Here is a 20,544-nt window from a genome sequence, read left to right on the forward strand (position 1 = left end):
TACTCCCAATGATCTAAAAGTGCAGCTAAATATTTTGTGACATTTTCAAGAACACTCTTAAAAGGCATTGCACTTTAAATGAACATACACTTGTTTTTTCCAAGTAAAAAATGCATTTCAAACACCCAGATTATCAAGACTAAAGTGAATAACAATTCCAAGGTACTAATATTTTTTTTGTTTAGGTACAAGTTTACAATTTAGCGAAAGACACTTTCAAAATAATAAAAACCAGATTAAAAAAATAAAAATAAAAGTTGTATGAAACAAAATTCCTACTAGCATAGCCATCCTTCGCTTGTGAATTTGCTTCCCAAATAGATGAAATAGTATTTGGAAGCACGAGCTTCAGAATTTAAATTTGAATTTATGTAAATTTGTGTGAAACCTAATATAATTTTATATCATATTTTGTTCAATTCGCAGAAATTTAAATCTGAAGTTCAAACTCTGCTCCCAAATGCACCGGTGAGTATTGATCAAAGGTGAATTCTCTTAAATGCAATAGAATTTTGAATGAGAAAAAAAAGTGGTTAATGTTCCTCATAAATAACTATTTCTTGCACCAGCAGTACATACACAAAACAAGTCATGATGATTCTATAGACGAGCGCAAATCCTTTTCAATTTATCATAGAGGCATTAATCAAAAGCATTAAATTGTGAGACATGTACACACAACAATGCAACTATAAGAAGTGTGGAAATTTATGTTGAATTATATACGAGGCAAGAAGGCTTCAACTTCATAAAGTGAGCTGAGATGACGCCCAAATTACAAGTGTCACGAAACCGATCGTGGCAAAAGCTTGGCCTAATTCATAAACAAAATTTTGCTGTTGCATTGGCAAACTTTGCCAATCTACCCTCCTGAACGAAAGTGAAAACAAAAACATGAGAAGTTAACAAGCATGAACATAGAAAATAGAGCTCAGAAAGTTTATATACTTGCGAAATTTGAATAAGCTGCAGAAAATAAAATTGTGGAAAAGTGAAGGGAAAAGTGTCTTCTTGCTTGCACGGAGAAGAAAACATCAGTGATGACGATTAGGTCGCATCTACAATAGCATACAGATGGTTTACAAGAAATTTGCTGCTGCCTTCCATAAAACTTCCGAAAATGCGGAGACTTCTCAAATTTAGGAGCACCCAGAGAATTTGGAAACATGGTGTTTGGGAATTTACATCTCATATATAATGTGCCCTGACCCAATCATAAGGGTGTAACTCTCGAAGGGGTCCAAGACACAGAGATTGCACTTCCAAATATGTTAAGGCTGTGCAGGTCGTGCCCTCCCTGGACCCCCAATAGGGTGAGGGAGCCTTGTGCACCACATGTCAAGTTCAAGTTTTTATAGTAATGTAACTCTTAATCATAAAGCTTTCACAATGACAATAATAAGCAGTTCAACAGGTAGAGAATATCCAATCAAGTCAAATTGGTTTCAGTGGCAAAATGACAAAAGCTGGATCAACAGATGCATACCCTAAATCAGCTATGACAATGCTGATGTTATCTTGTGAGTGATTATTCTGCAGGACATGTTTAAAGTTTGGTGATTAGAACTGTCCGAGTAAAATATTGAACTTGCTTGAACAAAAGAAAGTAAACAACCCATGCAATTCATTACCAAAGCTTCTTGGGCAAGTGCCTCACAAGCTGCCTGAAATCAGAAAAGGAAATGTTATGCGTCAAGGTTATAATTACATCTGGAATCAGTAACAATAGGTAGAACAATCTACTGGGCATATCATTACAGAACCAATTATCCAGTAGAAAAAGAATTTTTTACTTGAACGTCTCCATGTTGTCGGAGCTGATTCCTAACAAAACATACTGCATCTGAGCTGAAATAACAGCCAAAAGAAAAAAGGAGCTGAAATGACAAAACATGCTGAAAAGTGGAGATATCACCAGACTATACTACCAAAGAAGTAAAACACTGTCAGCAATTGCATTTCCACTAATATATTACACCCAGAATCAAATGTTGCCTGACAAACCTGCTCATATAATCCCACAAGCCATCAGATGCTAACAATATAAACTCTGCATCCGATCCGAGTGTTACTTGAAAAATATCTGGAGACGCAATGACCAAGTCTCCATGGAATTGCACGCTGGTATAACATGAAGCAATATCCATCAAAGCAATCTTGTGAATTCCAAAACAGCAATAAATCAATGCTCCAATAGTATGGATAATCTAATTTACAGTACAAAATAGTTTAGTACATGTTTAAAAAATTCTTTCAAAATTGTTGTTCACAGTTCATAAAAAATTAGACTTTTACCCTCAAGTTCTAATATATGGATTACACACATCAAATTTCTGAACGCGTATATGTCCACCTTTTTCCCCAGCAACAGCATTTGAGAAAACTAATTACTTATCAGTCCATATAGAAATCATAAATTTTGAAACACCACTATGTATAACATGGTAGTATGATACAAATAAGTCACAGAAACAGTGACCTTAACAATCAGAGTAATCCATTGCAACATTCAGTCATAAATAAAGTTCAAAAAAGGCAATCCAACATTATAACAGTGGGAAAAATAAATAAATAAATAAACAAAATTTTGGAAGCACGTAAGGTATTGAGGTAGCCTACCGAGATATAAATTTTTGGGACCATCTTCCATCCTCCATTCCTTTCTCCAGCATTCTTGTAATATTTAAAATACAATAGGATCAGCCAGAACTATGTAGTAATATCCCATGTAAAAGTATATTAAGGGAGCACAGGGAACTAACTCATTCTTTTTTGTCTTGAACCTCAAGTCACCAAAAGCACGGGACACAGAGATGTCTCCACAAATCCTTCCATTGACAATCTATAGGCATTGTTTATAAATAGTCATCATCAGCCACGGATATGTGAATTAGAATATTTAACTACAACACATATTTTTATAAAAAATAAAATAAAAAAGGAAGAACACAAATGGTCTGCATCAGTGATCATCACCCTAATGTTAGAGACAATATGAGAATTAACAAGCTCCAAAGATGTGATAGAGAATTAAGCATGATGGAAGTTAAACATAATCCAATTTCCATGCAAACACCACTAACATGATGAAACACGCAGGGGCTGAAAAATCTGCCTTGTATCATTCTACTTAAGAAATTAGAGACAAACTATCGCAAAATGGACATTAGTCAACCATGATTCAAATTTTAAAATTACAAGACAGTAATATCAGTGATGAAAGAGGAATGAATTTTGCATATTCCAGTACTTTTACAATTTGTAGACAATTTCTTCTGACTTTTAACTATTTTTTTGAACCAATTTGTTACAATGTTTGTCTGAATTCTTGAATGTTTGTGCTTTTGCAATTCATTAATGAGCATGTTTCAGTGATTCTATTGTACATAAAATTCCTATGTCCTATCAACATTCATCCAAGCACCAATGCAAGTGAACAACAGAATCAAGAACAGAAAAGACACACCCATCCACCTGCTTCTCTGATCCGCTTGATTTCTTGAAGAGAAACTTTATGGTTTCCGTAAGGCCGATGAGGATTCGTTAGTACTTCTGGTTTTCCTGAACGGGAGAGAACCTGCATTAAGGAGTGTGTCGAATAAACGTGAAAATCACAAATCTTTAAATGCATTGTTCCATAGCATCAATGAGACAAATCAACCATAAGCTCTTCAGAAAGCAAAGCAATGACTGGATATGTACCACGCACGAGTCACCAACATGTGAGATGAAGAGCACATCATCACCAAGGAACAAAGTTGTCGCAGTTGAACCAGATTCAACTTCCTCTCCAGTCCTCTCAAGCCTTTACAAAATGAAACACCATCTAAACCTTCCATGGAATAATATAGATACAAAATCATATTGAGACTATGGTGTTGTCATTCATATTTTAATTAAGGCCACCATAAACTTTCATCTAAATACCATGTTTCCTCACCAGTTCGATAATTTTTTATCAACATTTTCAAAAGCTTCTTGTAATGCCACTCTAACTGCATCGAAATCTCTTCCACTCAATAGCAACCCACCTTGTACGGCTGCAACACACTCCTTGTACAGTTCGTCCCTGTTTTCAGCATCAACTAGAAAACATTAGATAGAACATAATTACACTAAATTCATATAGCATCTCATAGTGTCACGGTCTCACATCAGATGTGTATTAGGGAGACCTTGAGCTTTTAAGTAGGGCCTGGGCTCCAATTAAGTGAAACACCTTTTATAGGATAAATCTATGAGACTAGTGAGTCAAAACAAACAATACCTCAGCGAAGTTGGGTCCAAAACCATTACATTTAGTATCGGAGGCTCCTTGGGAGTACTATCATATGAGTGGATCTACTCTGTGAGTACTATCATGTAAGTAGATCCTACACAGAACTATAAGCCATTTTGATGAGAATGTCAGAGATCGGACGAGAGGACGAACAAGAGAGTCCGTCACAAACTCACATCGGATATGTACTAAGGAAATCATGCTGATGAGAGCGTAAGAGATTGGATGGGAGAGTCTGTCACGGTCTCACATCGAATGTGTACTATGGAGATCTTGAACTTATAAGAAGGGTTTAGACTTCAATTAAGTGAGGCGCCTTTTATAGGACAAACTCATGGGGCCAGTGGGCCAAAACGAATAACAACTCACAAGAGTTGGGTCCAGGACTATTACGCATAGCCTTCAAATAATTAAGTGCTTGATTGCCTTTCCTAGGATAATCACATTAAGGTATAGGACAAACTCATGGGGCCAGTAGGCCAAAACGAATAATAACTCACTAGAGTTGGGTCGAAGACTGTTACACATAGCCTTTGAAGAATTAAGTGCTTGATTGCCTTTCCATGGATAATCACATTAAGCAAAGATTCGTAGTTTGGTTTAATTGTATTTTCCTGATCTTGAGAATGCTAATCATTTTGTGTTTATTTTGACACTTCCATTCTGTCGGGATTCTTTTCTAACTCTTAGTTATTAGCAATTAGAGTTTCTTGTTTGCTCTTATGCACTTACTGACATTAGCTTTGGATGAATTCTCGAATATTTCCCTCTGTTCCTCTCCTCTACCTTTTCTCTCTACATGCCCTCCAATCTTCTAATCCCTCTCCTCTCACCTGCTTCCCCTCTCTTTCTCGCTCCGGGTGCGATCAGTCACAAGATCTCCAATCCAATGCAGAACGGAATTTCCAACGCATGAATTCAAACAAACTTAAAAACAATACCCAATTTAAACAAATTTGTTGGACCAATACCAATAGCTTCAAAACACGGATTCCCTCACCTCAGAAACTTGACGGAGGAGAACCCGGCGTGGCCGTCAAAAACCGCAGCGAAGGAGAAACCATTGAGGCCGTCGGACCGAACAACGACGCCGTCTTCCATCTCCTCTCGAGAGCCCTGCAGGCTGCTCGAACCCCATCTGACGCCGGCGGCGCCGGTCAGCGAGGAAGGCGCGTCGACGGCTATCGCCGACGTGCACCGGCAGCCAGCGCTTCGGAGAGAGAGGGTTTTCTTAGGAGTCGTTCTGATGAAGTTGGGGCTGCAGTTGTTGATTCTGGTTAGAAGGAATCTCTGCAGCAACTGCTGCTGGCTGATTAACGCCATTGATCGTCCAATTGATCAATGGAGTTGGGAAGTGAAAGTCTGTAGCTGCGAAGTACAAAGCAGAAAAGAAGAAGAAGAAGAAGAAGAAGAAGAAGAAGAAATGGTTGGCTTTGGAAGGTTTTGGGCTTGGAGAAGGATAAGGAAGTGAAGCTAAGCCTCTAACCTGTTCCAAGTGAGTATTTTCTCAGCTCAAGGTTTCATTTTGCTAATCCAACCATTTAATTAACCGAGATTTAATTAATTTATTTTTTCATACCAATATTTAATAGTTAAGTGAATCCAACCCTTAAAGTTTCATTTGGCTTGCTACAATTTTACGATTTGATTCAATTTTTTGATTTTTCTTACCCATCCCTAATTTTAATGTCATCCGTAAATATAAGAACTTGTTTTAGCTATCATGCCTAACTAGATATTAAGTATATAAGTCTAGTTTCATATCAAATTAAAGTAGTGAAAAATATCAACTTCACTTTTAAGTAAAGTCAGTTTTAATTTTATTTGTGTGGATATAATCAATTTAGTTATAAGAAAAATTAAAATAATATCTTGCGCCTGGTTAATTTTCTTTTTTCTTTTTTTAAAAAAAAATTTCTTGTAATTTTTTTCCCTTTTTTTTTTTATTACCTTCCATTGGGTAATTTTTGCTAGGTTTCGATGCTTCGAACAAGTTTTGAATTTGGCTCATTAATCTAGAGCTTGAATTGCTATATTCACCTTAATTTTTAAAACTTGAATTTTGGACAAATTATTTACTCTAATTTGAACTTGTTTTCAAAATTAATATAGGAGTTAATTGTATAATTTTAGTTTTTTTCACCTCACGATATTCTTGTATACTGTCATTTGATTTACACTTTTAATGACTTTAAGAACTTTAGCAACAAACCAGTTTATAGCATTTAGAAGTTATACTTCAATAATTATATATATGGTCACAATGGTTTTAATATTACATGCATATCTTACCTAAATTGGTTCTAACACAAAATTTTCTTAACGAACATTAAGCACTTCATCTTTTTTAAAAAGAAAAAAAAAATTCTACTATATTTTCTTCTTTATCTTTTCTCTAATGTGATTGGTTGAGCAATTTTCTACCTCTTTGAAAATGATAAATTAAGAGCGAATATAGTATACGATAAATAAATATCTACAATAGTATATCTAATAATACATGGCTTTGAATAATTGTGTACTCTTGGCTCGCCTCTTCTTCTTTAAGAGTTTGAGTTTAAAATCTAAATAGATCTGAATGATTTTAAGCTAAGTCTCGCCAAAATCCAAATCTAAGAGTTGGATATTCATACTTTTAAACATAACTTAAGTTTATTATACTGATTGAAATCTTATGTATTTTTAATTTCTCCACACAACCCAACACCTGCACATATATAAAGTACGCTTTGTCTCCTCTAACATTAGCTTCACTTTAATTTTAGGTACGGTTCAAGTTGGTCTCGAGGATGATCATGCAAATCCTATCGATTCAATAGATAAGGTACATCCTTAGCCAAAATGGCACATGTAATTACTCAAGTAAATTATAAGTTATTTTCAAATTGAAATTTATTTGAAATTTGATTTATGAAATAATATGAAGTATAAATGAAGTTACATAGGAGATTGAATGAAAAAACATGGAGAAGTCAAATGAGAAACTTGATTTCATTTTGTTTCTACCTACGAAACAAATCATTAATTAGTGTGCATGTAGATTTGGGTGTGGGCAAATCGAATTCATGGAGGCCTTTGGATGGTTCCAATAGGCTTGCAAGGCTATGACCCTGCAGGAGCTAACCCTCGTCATACCCCGCCGCCGCCCAAAGGCAGAACGCCGGCCAGTAGCAATTTTCGCCGCCGCAAACCACCCTGCTACTCCACGCCTCACCTCGCTTGCCGCCGTTATCTTCGACGCAGCCCCTTCCTCAACACCAGAACAAACAGAAATTCATGATCAATCGCCCCAAGGAAGGAGACTTAAGGTGGCATTACATATCAATAGACATATATTTCATATATATTATTAGCTTGTACGGTACGTGAGACCTCTCTTCTATAAGGGACTAGGATCGAGTGAATGTGTTGGATGCTATAAGCCTATATGTTTGTTGCGGTTATCTTCATATGTACTTTGACTGTTAAATATTTATTAATGAAGAATTAGAGGGGATATTCAATGAATATTTCATCATTCAAAAAATAACAATAAAAAGTGGTAATAATAGAGCAATAATAAAAGAAACTAACCCCCACGGACACGGAGTAGTGGTAAGCACTAAGTAAGGTTTGAGGAGGATCGTAGGTTCGAGCCCAAGTTGAAGCGCTCGGTGATCGACCTGGCTACATACAAGGATTGATCCCGACACGTGTCCTGGGAGGAAGAATCGAGCGAATGATCGGCCCAAAGGCGAAGAAGCTATAAACAGCATTCGACTTTACACGAGGGGCGCACTCTTGGGGAGGGGGGGCGTCACTCTGGGGGGTTGGCGCCGCACCAAGGGGTCGAAAGGGCTCCTTGGTGGCTGGAGTCCCCCGTCATAAAATAAATAAATAATAATAATAATAATAATAATAATAATAATAATAATAAAGGAAACTAGGATTTTTTGTATATAATAAGCAACCGTAGAGCAATAGTACATGTCATAAATAAACATCATGATACATGAAGATAAAAGGTTTCACTTTGTATTATTTAACCAATAAGAAAACTGCACAAATATTAACTTAGAGAGTTCTAGTTTACAGTACAAATCTCCAAAGAATTACATGTAGGTAGCATTTGGGAGAATGTATTTTGAGACTTGAACTCGGATTTGATTGATTTAGAAGAAAATCAATATAATTTTATATTGTGTTTGTCCAAATTCACGTAAATTCAGATCTAAGTTTTGAAATTTATACTCCCAAACGTAAGGATAGGACAAGAAGTCCTTAGCGAAAACAATATATAAGGTCATTATCTTCCCTTTGTTATCCACTTACTTTGGCACCCCTTAACACTAGCCTAATTCAAATTCAAGTTAGCTATGATAACTATGTTGCATCTACAACAACTCATAAAATGGTTTACGAAAAGTTTTCTCCTACTTCCCTTAAATTTCCTAAATTTAGAGTGTTTCAAAGAATTCCAATGCATGGAGATTGAAAATCCACTTTCCAAACATTATATACAAAATAGTTTTCTCATCCTTAAATCGTTTTTAGCCATTTAACATTTTTCTATAATCCTCCCCACCCTTTTTCCTCTACCAAAAGAACTAGTAAAATGCTTGGTATGAGATAGTTGCATCAGTTCAATTCAAAAAATCTTACGTTTGCATGAATCATAAGACTAGCTTAGTTAAATATAGTAATAGACAAGTTTCAACAATGAAATTGAGTCATTTTCACATAATTTTAATCAATTTTTTGGTAATCCGCAAAGCCACGGCCAAATGTCACAATATTGTGTTTACTAAGGGCATAATCATTTTGATTTGGCTTTCACACATCTAAAACATTTTTTTTTGGTGAGGTTTTAGAAATACCTAAACCAATTGAACCTTGGTAAAAAATTGAACCAAACCAAACTGAGCCAGTCATGCTCAGTGGGCTCATTTTTAGTCTATTTGGGTTGCATTGCCAAGGGCAATAAGGCTCCTTTATAGCCATGCTCTTGGCTTCAATTCACAAACATGAACCAACACACACCCCCACCAACATACAAACAACTATGATATAATAGAGACAACAGAAAAAGATACACCAAGCTGCTGATCTTAAATGATAACTTCAACCCAAGAAAAAGAAACAAACAGCAATTTCAGAATCTACAAGAGCAGTAACACTTGCAATCTGCTCCAGTTTATGTTTCTAATGCTTTTCTATAACCAGGCCCAGGCTTGTAAGGGTCAGATTCTGCATATGCCTCAGGGCGATCGAAACCAGCTTCATTCATACGGTTACTTATCACATGAAGGATCGCTTTCCTCTTAAATCCATATGCGTCAGGGTTGTTCTTTACATACTCTTTTGCTTCAGCTGCTATTTCATTGACAAAAGCGAAACGGTTGTCCTCTGACAACATTAGTCTTTCTAAGTCTGCTGTCAAGAGTCCTCCCCCTTCCTTCATGTGCCTCACCTGCTCCTCGAGGAAAGGAACTCGTTCCATATTATATAGCAGCATGTCATCCTTCTTTGTCTGATGGAGAAAAAAATATTTACAATCAGCACTTCAATGAACAACCATGAGCTCAACATGAGGTTAGTGTCTGCATGGACAATGACGGGGTAAAGCATGATGGGAGAATGTTGTGGAAGAATTCAGGAATAATTTGTTTGAGATGTTGGAAAGAATTGGACAAAATTCTAGAGTTATTTCCAAAAATAATTCCAAAACTAAGAAAGCGCGGAACTGTTCAAACAAGAAAAGCACAAATGTATTCAACAGCAATCAATCATTCCAACTTCCAAGGCTACTCATAACAGATATCTCATACTGTAGATAATGGCATATTATTTGACCAATTCCCAAATTAGTCAAAATATTTCAGAATAACACATGCACCTTCATGTGAATCATGTCCTCATTCTAACAGGCATGGTTAATCTTGTTCTAAAATTTTTCTACATGATTTTCTCCAGAAATTCCCAACATTTCCAAATTTCCAAGTAAAATCCCAACTTCCAAATAGTTGCAACGCCTAATGATTCTACAGTTCTGATATTTTAGCACATTACTTAGGAATTCATCCAAGAAAATGAAAGGTAGATATATCCATTCTATGGGTCTAACCAAATGTTACATCCAGAGTTATTCAAAGGACCAACATGGATTCCAAGTTTTATTCAACTATGCAAAAGAGGAAATGAGAAAGGTACATAAATGAACAATATAGAGATTTGAAATATAAAAACTTTTGTTTGAGAAGTCCCATTAATGAAAGCATCAAACGTGGAAGAGGCATTCCAGTTAAAAATTCTAGGGTAGGCAGAGGAAGAAGCCACTGAATTTGTCCCATTTGTTAAGGCAAACAAGTTGAATTAAAGCTCCACATTTTCTGAGTGAAACCACATTTTCAGTCGGAGCAAGAGATAACTCTATTGATGCATGCTCTGTATTTTTTTCACAACAAAGCCTCCTCATTGTTTTCAGTTCTAACCACAACTATTCCATCTAAACATTTGCAAATTCCAAATTAGAAGATATTACACCATGCAGCACCAAACTCTTCCTATTTGTGTAGCATTGGGTTTATGTTAATGGAATGGAAAATGCAAATTTTGAATGAAGAACATGAAGAAATGGAGTGACAAATTTGATTCTGTTCTACTGAATTCCATTGTGGCACATGTGAGTATGCAACCATGGCCATCTGCAAGCTTAAAAATCATTTGGGTCGCATTTATTTAGTTCTTTTCTTCCTTTCAGTAGTAAAACTTGTATCGATTTCAAGAAGCAAGAAAAATACTTTCAAAATGGTGACAAAAGTATATCTAATAGCACTTGTATCAAAGAATAAAATTTCATTGCCAATAATCTATCCTTGAAGTGGAACTTCCTTGACATAAACTACTAAATGAATGCAAATTGTTAATCTTACTCGTATCTCATAGACTCGTGCAAACTTAGGAGCTCATATCTAATGATAAATTTGAACTCCTGCTTACCCAAAAAAAAAAAGGATAAATTTGACCTCTTTATATATAATTAAGCCGCACAGAACAACCAATTATTAAATTAGGGTTTCTCCATACCAATTTTCTTCGTCGCCAGACTCGACGTCGGCCGCGGCCCCCATTTTGCGATTGCGAACTTCCCTGCAGATTCAAAGAAAAAAAAAATCAACAATCGCCCACAGACACAGGATTTCTGGGATGGGAATGAAATTTTATAACCTCTGACTTCACTGAGAAGTTGAGACGCGGCGGATATCTGGAACTTGGATTTATCCTCTGCAGCGAAGAAACACGAAAGAACGACAAGGAAACAAGAAATAGAAACTCTTAAGGATTCAACAGCGATGACTGAGTTAAAATACTTTCAAAGACGCAATATCCCCTGTTTGGTTGCCGAGAAAACGAAGGAAAAGAAGGAAAATTTTGGAACTTTCGAAATTAAAAAATTCTCCAGTGCTTGAGACCTGGAACTGAAATACACAAAACTAAAACGAATTTGCATATTATTTTTAAAATCACTCGACTGAGCTTATCACAATAATTTGCATCGTTGCAGCTAAGCAATTCTCTTTTCGCGAACCGAAACAATCAGATAATGCAAGACCGATTAGATTTTTCACTTTCTTTGTATTTTTCCTTTGTTTACCCGGCAACCAAACGGATCAATTGAGGGGTGAAATAGTTACACTTACAGAGGAAGGCGAAGAAAACAGGCCAATGCTGAGGGACGAAGAACAAACCATCTCCATCTCTCTCGCTCTCTCCCCTCTGCAAATGATTTGCTATTGGATAAGTTTTGTAATCCTCTTATCAATTATTGAAAAATATTAGAAAAAAGGAAAAACTATTCCAGAAAAATTTTACTTCTTAATTATATGGGTAGTAAAAGTATATACAAAAGAATCGTGAATGGTAAAATTTTAATTAAAAATAAATTAAAGAATAAAAACATTTATGGTAAGTCAAGTATAAAGAGGTCATTTAAATGAATTGAACACTTATGCTTGGTTTGGCTTCTGTAATTTTAAAAACAATTTAAAAAAAAAAAGCCATTGAATAGGAGCTTCATAATATTGTTGTAGAAATTATTTATCCGCTGATTAAAAAAAAGAGTTGTTAAAAAGATAAAAAATGATTTTGAGTCTTCGATAACAAAGTTATAAGGTGCCTAGTTTTTAAAAGACTAAAATGGTGTGTTTTAGAAAACGCGATTAATGCTTAAAAAAAAATTAGGACAACAATGAAATAGAATAATTATCGGAAAAGATTAACTTTTAGCTTTTATAAGCATCAAATACACAGCTTTTAAAAGTTATTGAAAAAAGTAAAAAATTAATTTTTTTATAGTTAAAAAAGTTGTTTACCAAACACATTAATTTATAACTACCTTTACTTTTAAAAAGAAAAAATGAACAACAAAAAAAGCGATGTTAATATGTTTATGTAGTGACACGATCATTGCTATTACTATTATAAATTTACATCGAATCATTTGAAAAGTCAATTGAAATTTAGTTAAATGATTTTTTTCTTCATAGTTTAAACTTGGCAAACGTCTCCCACTTGTGTCGCATGAAGTAAACCTAGACCTTCAATGAGTAATTGTCGATAAAATTCATGAAATACACATGCCCCCTTCGTGGTGCGACTCTCACCGGCCCCCAAACGTCCGAATGAATGTAGTCAAGTATCCCTTCTGTCTTGTGTGTGGCTGTCATGAACTAAACCATGTTCTCCTTCCCAAATACACAATACTTGCAGAACTCCAATTTACATGATTCTACCCCCTTCAGAAGATTTCTCTGGTGAAGTTCATTTATCCAACGCTTACCTATATGCCCTAAACACATATGTTACTAAATAGTATTGTCAGACTCAGACTCCACGGCTATAGCTCCACCCATAACCGTTGTACCCAGCAGTGTGTATATATTACTTGACACTCTCTTCCCCTTCATCACGGTCAGAACTTCCTTGCTCACCTTCATTACCCCACCTTCAAATTTGTAACTGAACCCGTTACAATCCAAGGTGCCTAACAAAATCAGATTCTCCCTCAGCTCCGGTTTGTGCCTCACATGACACAACGTCCTCATGACACCATCGTACATCTTGATTTTAACATTCCCCAACCCGATCACTTTGCATGCAGCATCGTTCCTCATCAGAATGGAACTAGAATTAACCAATCTGTACGTAGTGAACCAGTCCTTATTGGGCATCATATGATAAGAACACGCCGAACCCAAGATCCAATAATCTACGAACTCATTCGACCGTGATGTAACGAGAGCATATCACCGTTATCGCTCCCAAAGTCTCCTTCTTCTACTACATTAGGTGTGTTTGAAGATCATTCTTTACTTTCAGCATTTCTTTTTTTCCTTTCTGGACACTCGGATTTTATGTGCTCTTTTTTCCCCCACTTAAAACACCGCACGTACTTCCTCTTCCAGGATTTGGACCGAGCCCTATGGCTGCTCGATCCACCCCAAAAGTTGCTCCTACCACGATCCTGATTTCCCTTCGCCACAAGTCCTTCACCATGTGAACCCTCATTGTTGGCCTTCTTCCTTTGATAGAACCCCAACAATGCACTCAAGGTATCCTCCAACTCCATGGTTTCTTTCCCCCAAGTCAACGTCATAACCAGTTTCTTGTATGTAGGAGACGTTGGTAGGGAACTCCATAGCATCAACGTTTTATCCTCTTCCTCGAACTTCACATCAACTCACTTCAGCTCACTAATGATCTGTTTGAATGTGTTGATGTGCCGAGTCAAGTCTGAATCCTCTGTCATCTTAAGCCAATAAAGCTTTCGTTTAAGATACAACTTGTTTGTAAGTGACTTGGACATGTACCAGCTTTCTAGTTTCAGCCAAATTCCAGCCGGTGATTCCTCATCCATGACGTGATACATCACGTCATCGCCCAATGAATGCCAGAAAGTGGACACAGTCTTTGCTTTTAGCTCCTTCCAACTTGCATCGTTCATATCATCCGACTTCTTTCCATATGGAGCCTTCACCATCCCTTCCTACACTAGGAAAGTCCTTTACCCTCCTCTGCCAAAGTTCAAAATGTTGATTCCATCGAACTTGTTAACATTAAACTTCATCGAAGAGACCCCTGCCATTGTGAACCAATAGCTCTGATACCACTTGTTGTTCGAGCATGCGCAACGGAAGCCCTTTCACACACTCACGAATCAAACAAACAACCAGTGCAATCACTCAATGATGAACAATACTAAAGAAGCAAACACCGAACAATGAGAAGAATGAAAGCAACAATCAAAAGACACAAGATTTACGTGGTTCACCAATTTGCCGACATCCACGGGAGCAACAACTCTAATTCTCACTATGAACAATGTCAAGCTTACAATAAGGTTACAAATCATTGATTATATACGAACCTTAAACGTATATGAACCTTAGATCCTATCTAAATCATCCCTGTAACAATCCCCGGAGGAAAATCCTCCAATCTACCCAATCTACTGGCCTCCTGATTTGAATTACGTGGCGTGCGCCAACTAAAACCATTGACGGTTTAGGCCAAACCGTCATCGGTTAGAAGCCGAGAGGAGTACTCTCCATTCTACTTGAAATTATCGACGGTTACAACCCAAATCGTCTGATAGTTATGGTGTAATCCCAATAGAGGGTGAATTGGGTATTTAAAAATGCCTAGGTCAAATATGTTCTGCTTTTTAACCGTAGCCAGTATTACACAACCTAGGGTATTTCTAAGCAATTAGAAATTACAAAAATATTTAATCCATGCATGTAATATAATCAAGACAATAAATTATAAACATACATGTGCAGAAATTAAAGTGCGAAAATTAACGAGTATAAGGAGAGAGAGCAAACACAATATTTTTATCGAGGTTTGCCCAATCCTACCTACATCCCTGCCTCAAGTCAACCCGTTTGAGGATTCCACTACCTTGCTCACTTAGCAGGGTAGAGCAACGCCATTTACAAATTATCCTTACATGGCGGAGTCTCCCTAACTCACTTAACTGGGCGAAGTTAAACCGTTTCTCCTTATATGGTGAGTCCCCCTAGCTCACTTACCGAGTAATGTAGTGACCCGAAGAATAACAGCATTTTAATAATAATAAAAGGGAGAGAAAATAGAAACAGAAACAGAAGGAGGCTGTAGACTTCGTCGACGACATTGCATTTTGGAGAATAAAATAAATTCAAAAAATTACAAGGACTCGTCGACGAATACAAGGCTTCGTCGATGAGTGGTTAAGAAATTTCGTCGACGAATACAGGGCTTCTTCGACGAGAAAATACCGAGAGAGGTTTCCGGCTGCTCTGAATTTCGTCGACGAATACAAGGCTTCGTCGACGAATTTTATGAAAGACTCATTGACGAGGTGATGTGTCTCGTCTACGAATCTGGCAATATAAAAGGAGGCAAACCGGGATATTTGTCATTTCTCGTGCCCCTCTCTCTCTCCTTTCTCTTTCTTTATGTCTCCCTCTCCCTTCTCTCTTCGATTCCGACCCCACCAGTTGCCAGATCGACAATCCGAAGCTACCACGACACTCCTGGCGGAGTTCTCTGCACATCTGCAGGAGCGGATCGTCAGGAAAACAAAGTTGGATTTCATCCCAAATTCAGGGTAAGTTCTTTTAGTCCCTTTTAGGCCTTATGGCAGTTATAGAAAATAATGTAGGCGGAGAAATACTGATATTATGTTCTAGCATATGTTGGTTTCAGGGTGTTTTATAGGAGGCCCTACAGGAGTGAGGCTAGTATCCCATAGGGGCTTCCTAGTAGTCAGGTAAGGGAAATATGCTATGCTAGGTTTTTCTTCAAATACTATACAGCTTATTTAATTACGAAAATTATGTATTTAGTATGGTGTGGCTTGTGAATATGAATATGGTACAGGGATATGTTTTACGAATTTAGTTTCATGATTTTATGAATTTCAATATTATGTTTATGTGAATTTCAGTACCATGATTTTATGGATTTTCGTACCATGACTGTACGGATCTCAATACCATGATTACACGAATATCAGTATTATAATTATGCAGTTTCAGTGTTATGATTATTCAGTTTTCAGTATTACGACATATGAATTACAGTACAGTTATGCAGCATCATGGTTATTACGAATACTTCAGAATCATGGTAAATCAGATAGATATGTATAGAAAAGTATTATATGATATCAGACCCTGTTGGACTTGCAGCTACAGAGCACGGTACCGTTGCTACAGATACTATATTACTTATTTAGTGCAACCACCTATTCAGATAATACGTGGTAAGGTTAACCACCTAGGCCCTTGAAGAGGTTAGGCTCCCCATCCAGATATGGGTTGAGATGGGCAGGTCGACTAACGGAGTTCAGTGATTTATTCCTGGTTGGCTAGTTAGGGTAAATCCAGCCTACGGGCCGCATAACCCTGTCATGAGGGGAGCAAGTCATGACACATAGGTAGTCATAGGGAACAGTTTCAGTTACTATTATATACGTACGAATTTACAATAACAGGGACTATACTTATGTACACTAGAAGTATTTGAATTATAACCATAATACTATCATGTTAAGCAATAGGGAAAAGGGGTGGTGTATTCTATTATTTGTACTGTACTTTTGTACTCAGTTATTCATGTGTATATGAAAATAGATTTCATGATATATATATATAATAGCTCATTTGCCACACACTAGCAATAGCATATTTCTCCTTACTGAGCGTTGGCTCATCCCAGTGTTGATATATTTTTTAGGTGATCCAGGTAGGTGAGCAGACCAGGCTCGCAAATAAAAGGACTTCAGTAGTGCCCTGCCAGAGAGTGGGTATGTTTTTGGGAGTGTTTTTGTACATCCTAGTATAGTTGAGGGAATTTTTGGGAAAACAGATATATGCGTATATTTTGGGAAAAACATGTTAGCATTTTGGTATTGATATTGTATGATATGGACATGTCTATTTAGTTTATGTTTTTCGTTGCTTAGGTTTATGATCGGGTTTTCTTCAATATGGTATCAGTGCATGTAGAATATTATAGTATTAAAAAAAAAAAACCATTTAATTAAGCAAGTCGTGACAGGTAAAGTCAAATTGTTTCTCCTTACAAGGTCGAATCCCCTTAACTCACTTATCGGGCAGAGCCAAACCATTTCTCCTAATAGGGCGGAGTCTCCCTAACTCACTTACCAGGTGAAGCCAAACCAGTACACACCTTATAGGATGGTGTCCTCCTAACTCACTTAACTGGGTAGAGCCAAACCAGTACAAAGATATAAAAAATGAATTTTCATACAAATAAAGTGCTTTTCAAATAAGTTGAGATGTACAATATGAAGCTTTATATGCACTCTCAAATGATATGAAATAAGTTCAATAGAATATATGCATTTTCTCAATGAAATTTTTGCAATCTTTGGATAAAGATATATATGATAAATACTCAAAGATTTAACCCTAATAAATATTTCTCCAAAAATATTTTTCAATAAAAATGTAGGAGAGCCTAGGGTTTTGCTTTCAAAGAAATTTTTGCAAAGATAAATATTTATGATCTTTGATAAATAAAAAAAATGCACAAGAAAAGCCTATTCAAAGATTTAAAATCAACAAAGGCTTTCTCCAACAATGATTTTCAATCTGAGAGAATGGGAGAATTTAAAGTTTTACTCTCAAAAATATATTCAATAGAATGAGTATATGAGAGTAAAAACTTTTTTGATTTGTGGAAGTATATGTAAATAAAATGCTTCTAAAGCTTAAGCCCAATAAATGATTTCTCCTAAAAGTATTTTCAAAATGGAAAGAGTAGGAGAAACTAGATTATATGCCCTTCAAAATATTTTTGCAAATGAAAGAGTAGAAGATATTTTTGGCTTGCTTTTGAAAAGAATAGAGAAATACAGCTCAAAAAATTTGAGAGGTTTTTCAATATAATCAAAGGTGCTTTAAATGAATTTTTGAATGGGCTATTTATGGAGTCTCTCAAAATATGATCGTTAAGGACACGGTGGGCATTTTTAATTTTATTTAATAAAAAATTAATGATCGTTTAGCACTGAAAATTTGCCTAACCCAATAGGTCATGTTGATTAGGGAAGGCATCGGTTGCCTAGCCTTAGGAAAAAAATTCAAATTTCAGAGAGGTTCGGTAGACCAGGGAGACTGCCGATCAACTGGCCTTTGGCGAATTTCCAATCCGCGAGAAACAATCGATTGAAGCTCAAGGTCCAATCGGCTGAGCCTCGAAGGCCAGTGGACTGGGGATCGGATGTTCAAAAGTGGACTAGTCGGCTGGGGCTTACAAAACTTTCCCTTAAGCTCTGGCCGGTCAACTGAGTCTAACATAGCATGAGATGGCCAGTCGACTAGGCACACACAACCCAAACCAATATGACTGGCCGGTTGACTAGGCCATTTATACTTAACCACGGTCAGTCGACTGGGCACCTTGAGAATTTAAGTTTTAGCCCCTTTTTGACTTCAAAGCCATTTTAAAAACCTTTGTAAAATTTTATCATTTTAGAAAATGATTTTTCATGAAAGGTTAGTGTTAGACCAAGTGGTTAAGGGTCTTTCATTCCAACTGTGTTTTGATGACAACAACCCATTAGCAGTTCTTTAAGGTTACTAACATTTTTCTCTAGTCCAGTTCAATTGCACAGAACAGCTCCAAAGTAAGCAAGTTTCAAATCAGCCAAAAGCAACATGTGACATGACCAGAACTCGGCCACTCAAACAAAGCACTCATGGACTCTACATAGAAAGCACATATTCTAAAATCGAGCATGAGTGTTAGAGAGATTGTTTCTATGATCCTTTGTGAATGGAGTGACTCAAAAGAACAAGCAAGAAATGGGCATATCACATACACATCACTTGAACACAGGCAAAGTCCCACACACACACAACAAGACAAGTAAAATTACGTAAGATGTCTCAAAACCCTCAAACATGTTTTATTAAAGTTGAGACATCTTATAGTAGATCAGGGATCACTTCTCAAAAAAGAATAAGGACCTTTTTACTTCAAACTTAAAATAATTTTTAAAGTAGTAAAAGGGGCCTCATTGACGAACACAGGGTTTCGTCGACGAGAACAACACAGATCCTTGTCGACGAATACAGGGGATTCAGCAATGAGGTCTGTGCATATTTCATCGACGTACACAGGGTACTCGTCTACGAAAAGAAATCAAGACTTGTCTGAATTCAGAACCAGCAACTCGTCAACGAACACATGGCTTCGTTGACGAAATTACTAAAGAGCTCGTCGACGAAGACGAGATCTCGTCGACGAATGTCGGGCTAAAGACCTTATTTAATGTGCCAGAACGGCTAGTTTTCACCTTATCTCATATCAATAAATGCCTAATGGCTCTCCAACGCCTAGCTCACCCCTTTAGTGTTTAAAATAGGTCATTTGCATTTACTTTAAACTAGTGAAGCTTATTAGTTGTTGAAATCATTCATTGTGCATTTACTCTAGGGTTTCATTGTGCAACCATTTGCTCTCTTGCTCTTGCTCTTGTTTACACTCCATTGAAAAAGAGGATATAGTGTGAGGATTACATTGTGATATTCAGCTCAAGAGGAGCATTTAAGATTGTATCTACCTCTCTTCAACTACTTGTATTGAAAAGCTCTTTGTGAGCCATTGTAAGGTATCTCTAGGTGAGTACCATTGTAAGAGCTCTTTGTGAGCAGCTGTTTGTGTAGGCTTCTCCACCGGAAGGAGGATCGATAGTGAATTTTGGGAATCCTTGAGTTGGTCTCGAGGCGTGGATGTAGGCGGGGTGCCGAACCACGTTAATATCGTTGTGTTAAGCTTCTCTTCTCTTTTCTTTCTTGTATTGCTCATTCATTACCATTTGCTTTACTTTTATATTGTGATATAATACACTTGTTCTTGGCAAGATTTTTTGTGTTTGTAGAAAATTTGCATATCCACGAAAAGCGTCTATTCACCCCCCCTCTAGACGCTTATTCGGGCCAACAGTTAGGTTTCCTAAGGTTTGTCTATGGTCATGTTTGAGCTTAGCACCATACCATGCAAGATATGCGTTATTACAATATAAAACTAAATGCAATACAATTTAAATAAATGTCTTCATATCCTTTGCTCTTTAATTTTCCATGGAATATGCCGAACGATATGATCTTTAAGTCCTTTAGGCTTCCATTTTCATTCCCTTATGCGTGCGCTGAATTATAAACTTGTTCACATACAAAAGACACATATAAGATATATGTGTTGTGTCA

The 20,544-nt window shown here is 36.7% G+C and overlaps 2 protein-coding genes across 2 annotated transcripts; both read right to left on the reverse strand.

Annotated features, from left to right (window-relative positions):
* Positions 1-609: 609 nt before the first annotated feature.
* LOC131146461 (protein phosphatase 2C 57) lies at positions 610-5,793 on the reverse strand. Its single transcript, XM_058096081.1, has 11 exons — positions 5,280-5,793; positions 3,941-4,069; positions 3,703-3,805; positions 3,467-3,577; positions 2,763-2,842; positions 2,620-2,673; positions 2,005-2,121; positions 1,794-1,848; positions 1,632-1,664; positions 1,487-1,533; positions 610-870 (listed from the first exon to the last, which is right to left on the reverse strand). Exons 1-11 carry the CDS (start codon positions 5,600-5,602, stop codon positions 747-749), a joined length of 1,176 nt encoding a protein of 391 aa, XP_057952064.1. The 5' UTR covers positions 5,603-5,793; the 3' UTR covers positions 610-746.
* A 3,516-nt stretch (positions 5,794-9,309) lies between these two features.
* Positions 9,310-12,171, reverse strand: LOC131146222 (protein PLASTID TRANSCRIPTIONALLY ACTIVE 7). The gene is made up of 4 exons (XM_058095656.1): positions 11,959-12,171; positions 11,486-11,542; positions 11,345-11,407; positions 9,310-9,788 (listed from the first exon to the last, which is right to left on the reverse strand). The coding sequence occupies exons 1-4, from the start codon at positions 12,013-12,015 to the stop codon at positions 9,453-9,455; spliced, it is 513 nt and encodes a 170-aa protein (XP_057951639.1). The 5' UTR covers positions 12,016-12,171; the 3' UTR covers positions 9,310-9,452.
* Positions 12,172-20,544: the final 8,373 nt, after the last annotated feature.

Source organism: Malania oleifera, chromosome 13 (assembly GCF_029873635.1).
Source record: "Malania oleifera isolate guangnan ecotype guangnan chromosome 13, ASM2987363v1, whole genome shotgun sequence".
Taxonomy (NCBI): Eukaryota; Viridiplantae; Streptophyta; class Magnoliopsida; order Santalales; family Ximeniaceae; genus Malania; species Malania oleifera.

Excerpts from the sequence above, each read along its gene's own strand:
- LOC131146222 (XM_058095656.1), bottom strand. The coding sequence starts at position 12,015 with ATGGAGATGGTTTGTTCTTCGTCCCTCAGCATTGGCCTGTTTTCTTCG. Across the intron at positions 11,543-11,958 it reads TGTTTTCTTCGCCTTCCTCT|AGGATAAATCCAAGTTCCAG; the intron begins GTAAGTGTAACT and ends TCTTCGCTGCAG. Across the intron at positions 9,789-11,344 it reads TCTGGCGACGAAGAAAATTG|ACAAAGAAGGATGACATGCT; the intron begins GTATGGAGAAAC and ends TTTCTCCATCAG.
- LOC131146461 (XM_058096081.1), bottom strand. The coding sequence starts at position 5,602 with ATGGCGTTAATCAGCCAGCAGCAGTTGCTGCAGAGATTCCTTCTAACC. Across the intron at positions 2,122-2,619 it reads TCCCAAAAATTTATATCTCG|CGTGCAATTCCATGGAGACT; the intron begins GTAGGCTACCTC and ends ATGTTATACCAG. Across the intron at positions 1,849-2,004 it reads TTGTGGGATTATATGAGCAG|CTCAGATGCAGTATGTTTTG; the intron begins GTTTGTCAGGCA and ends CTGTTATTTCAG.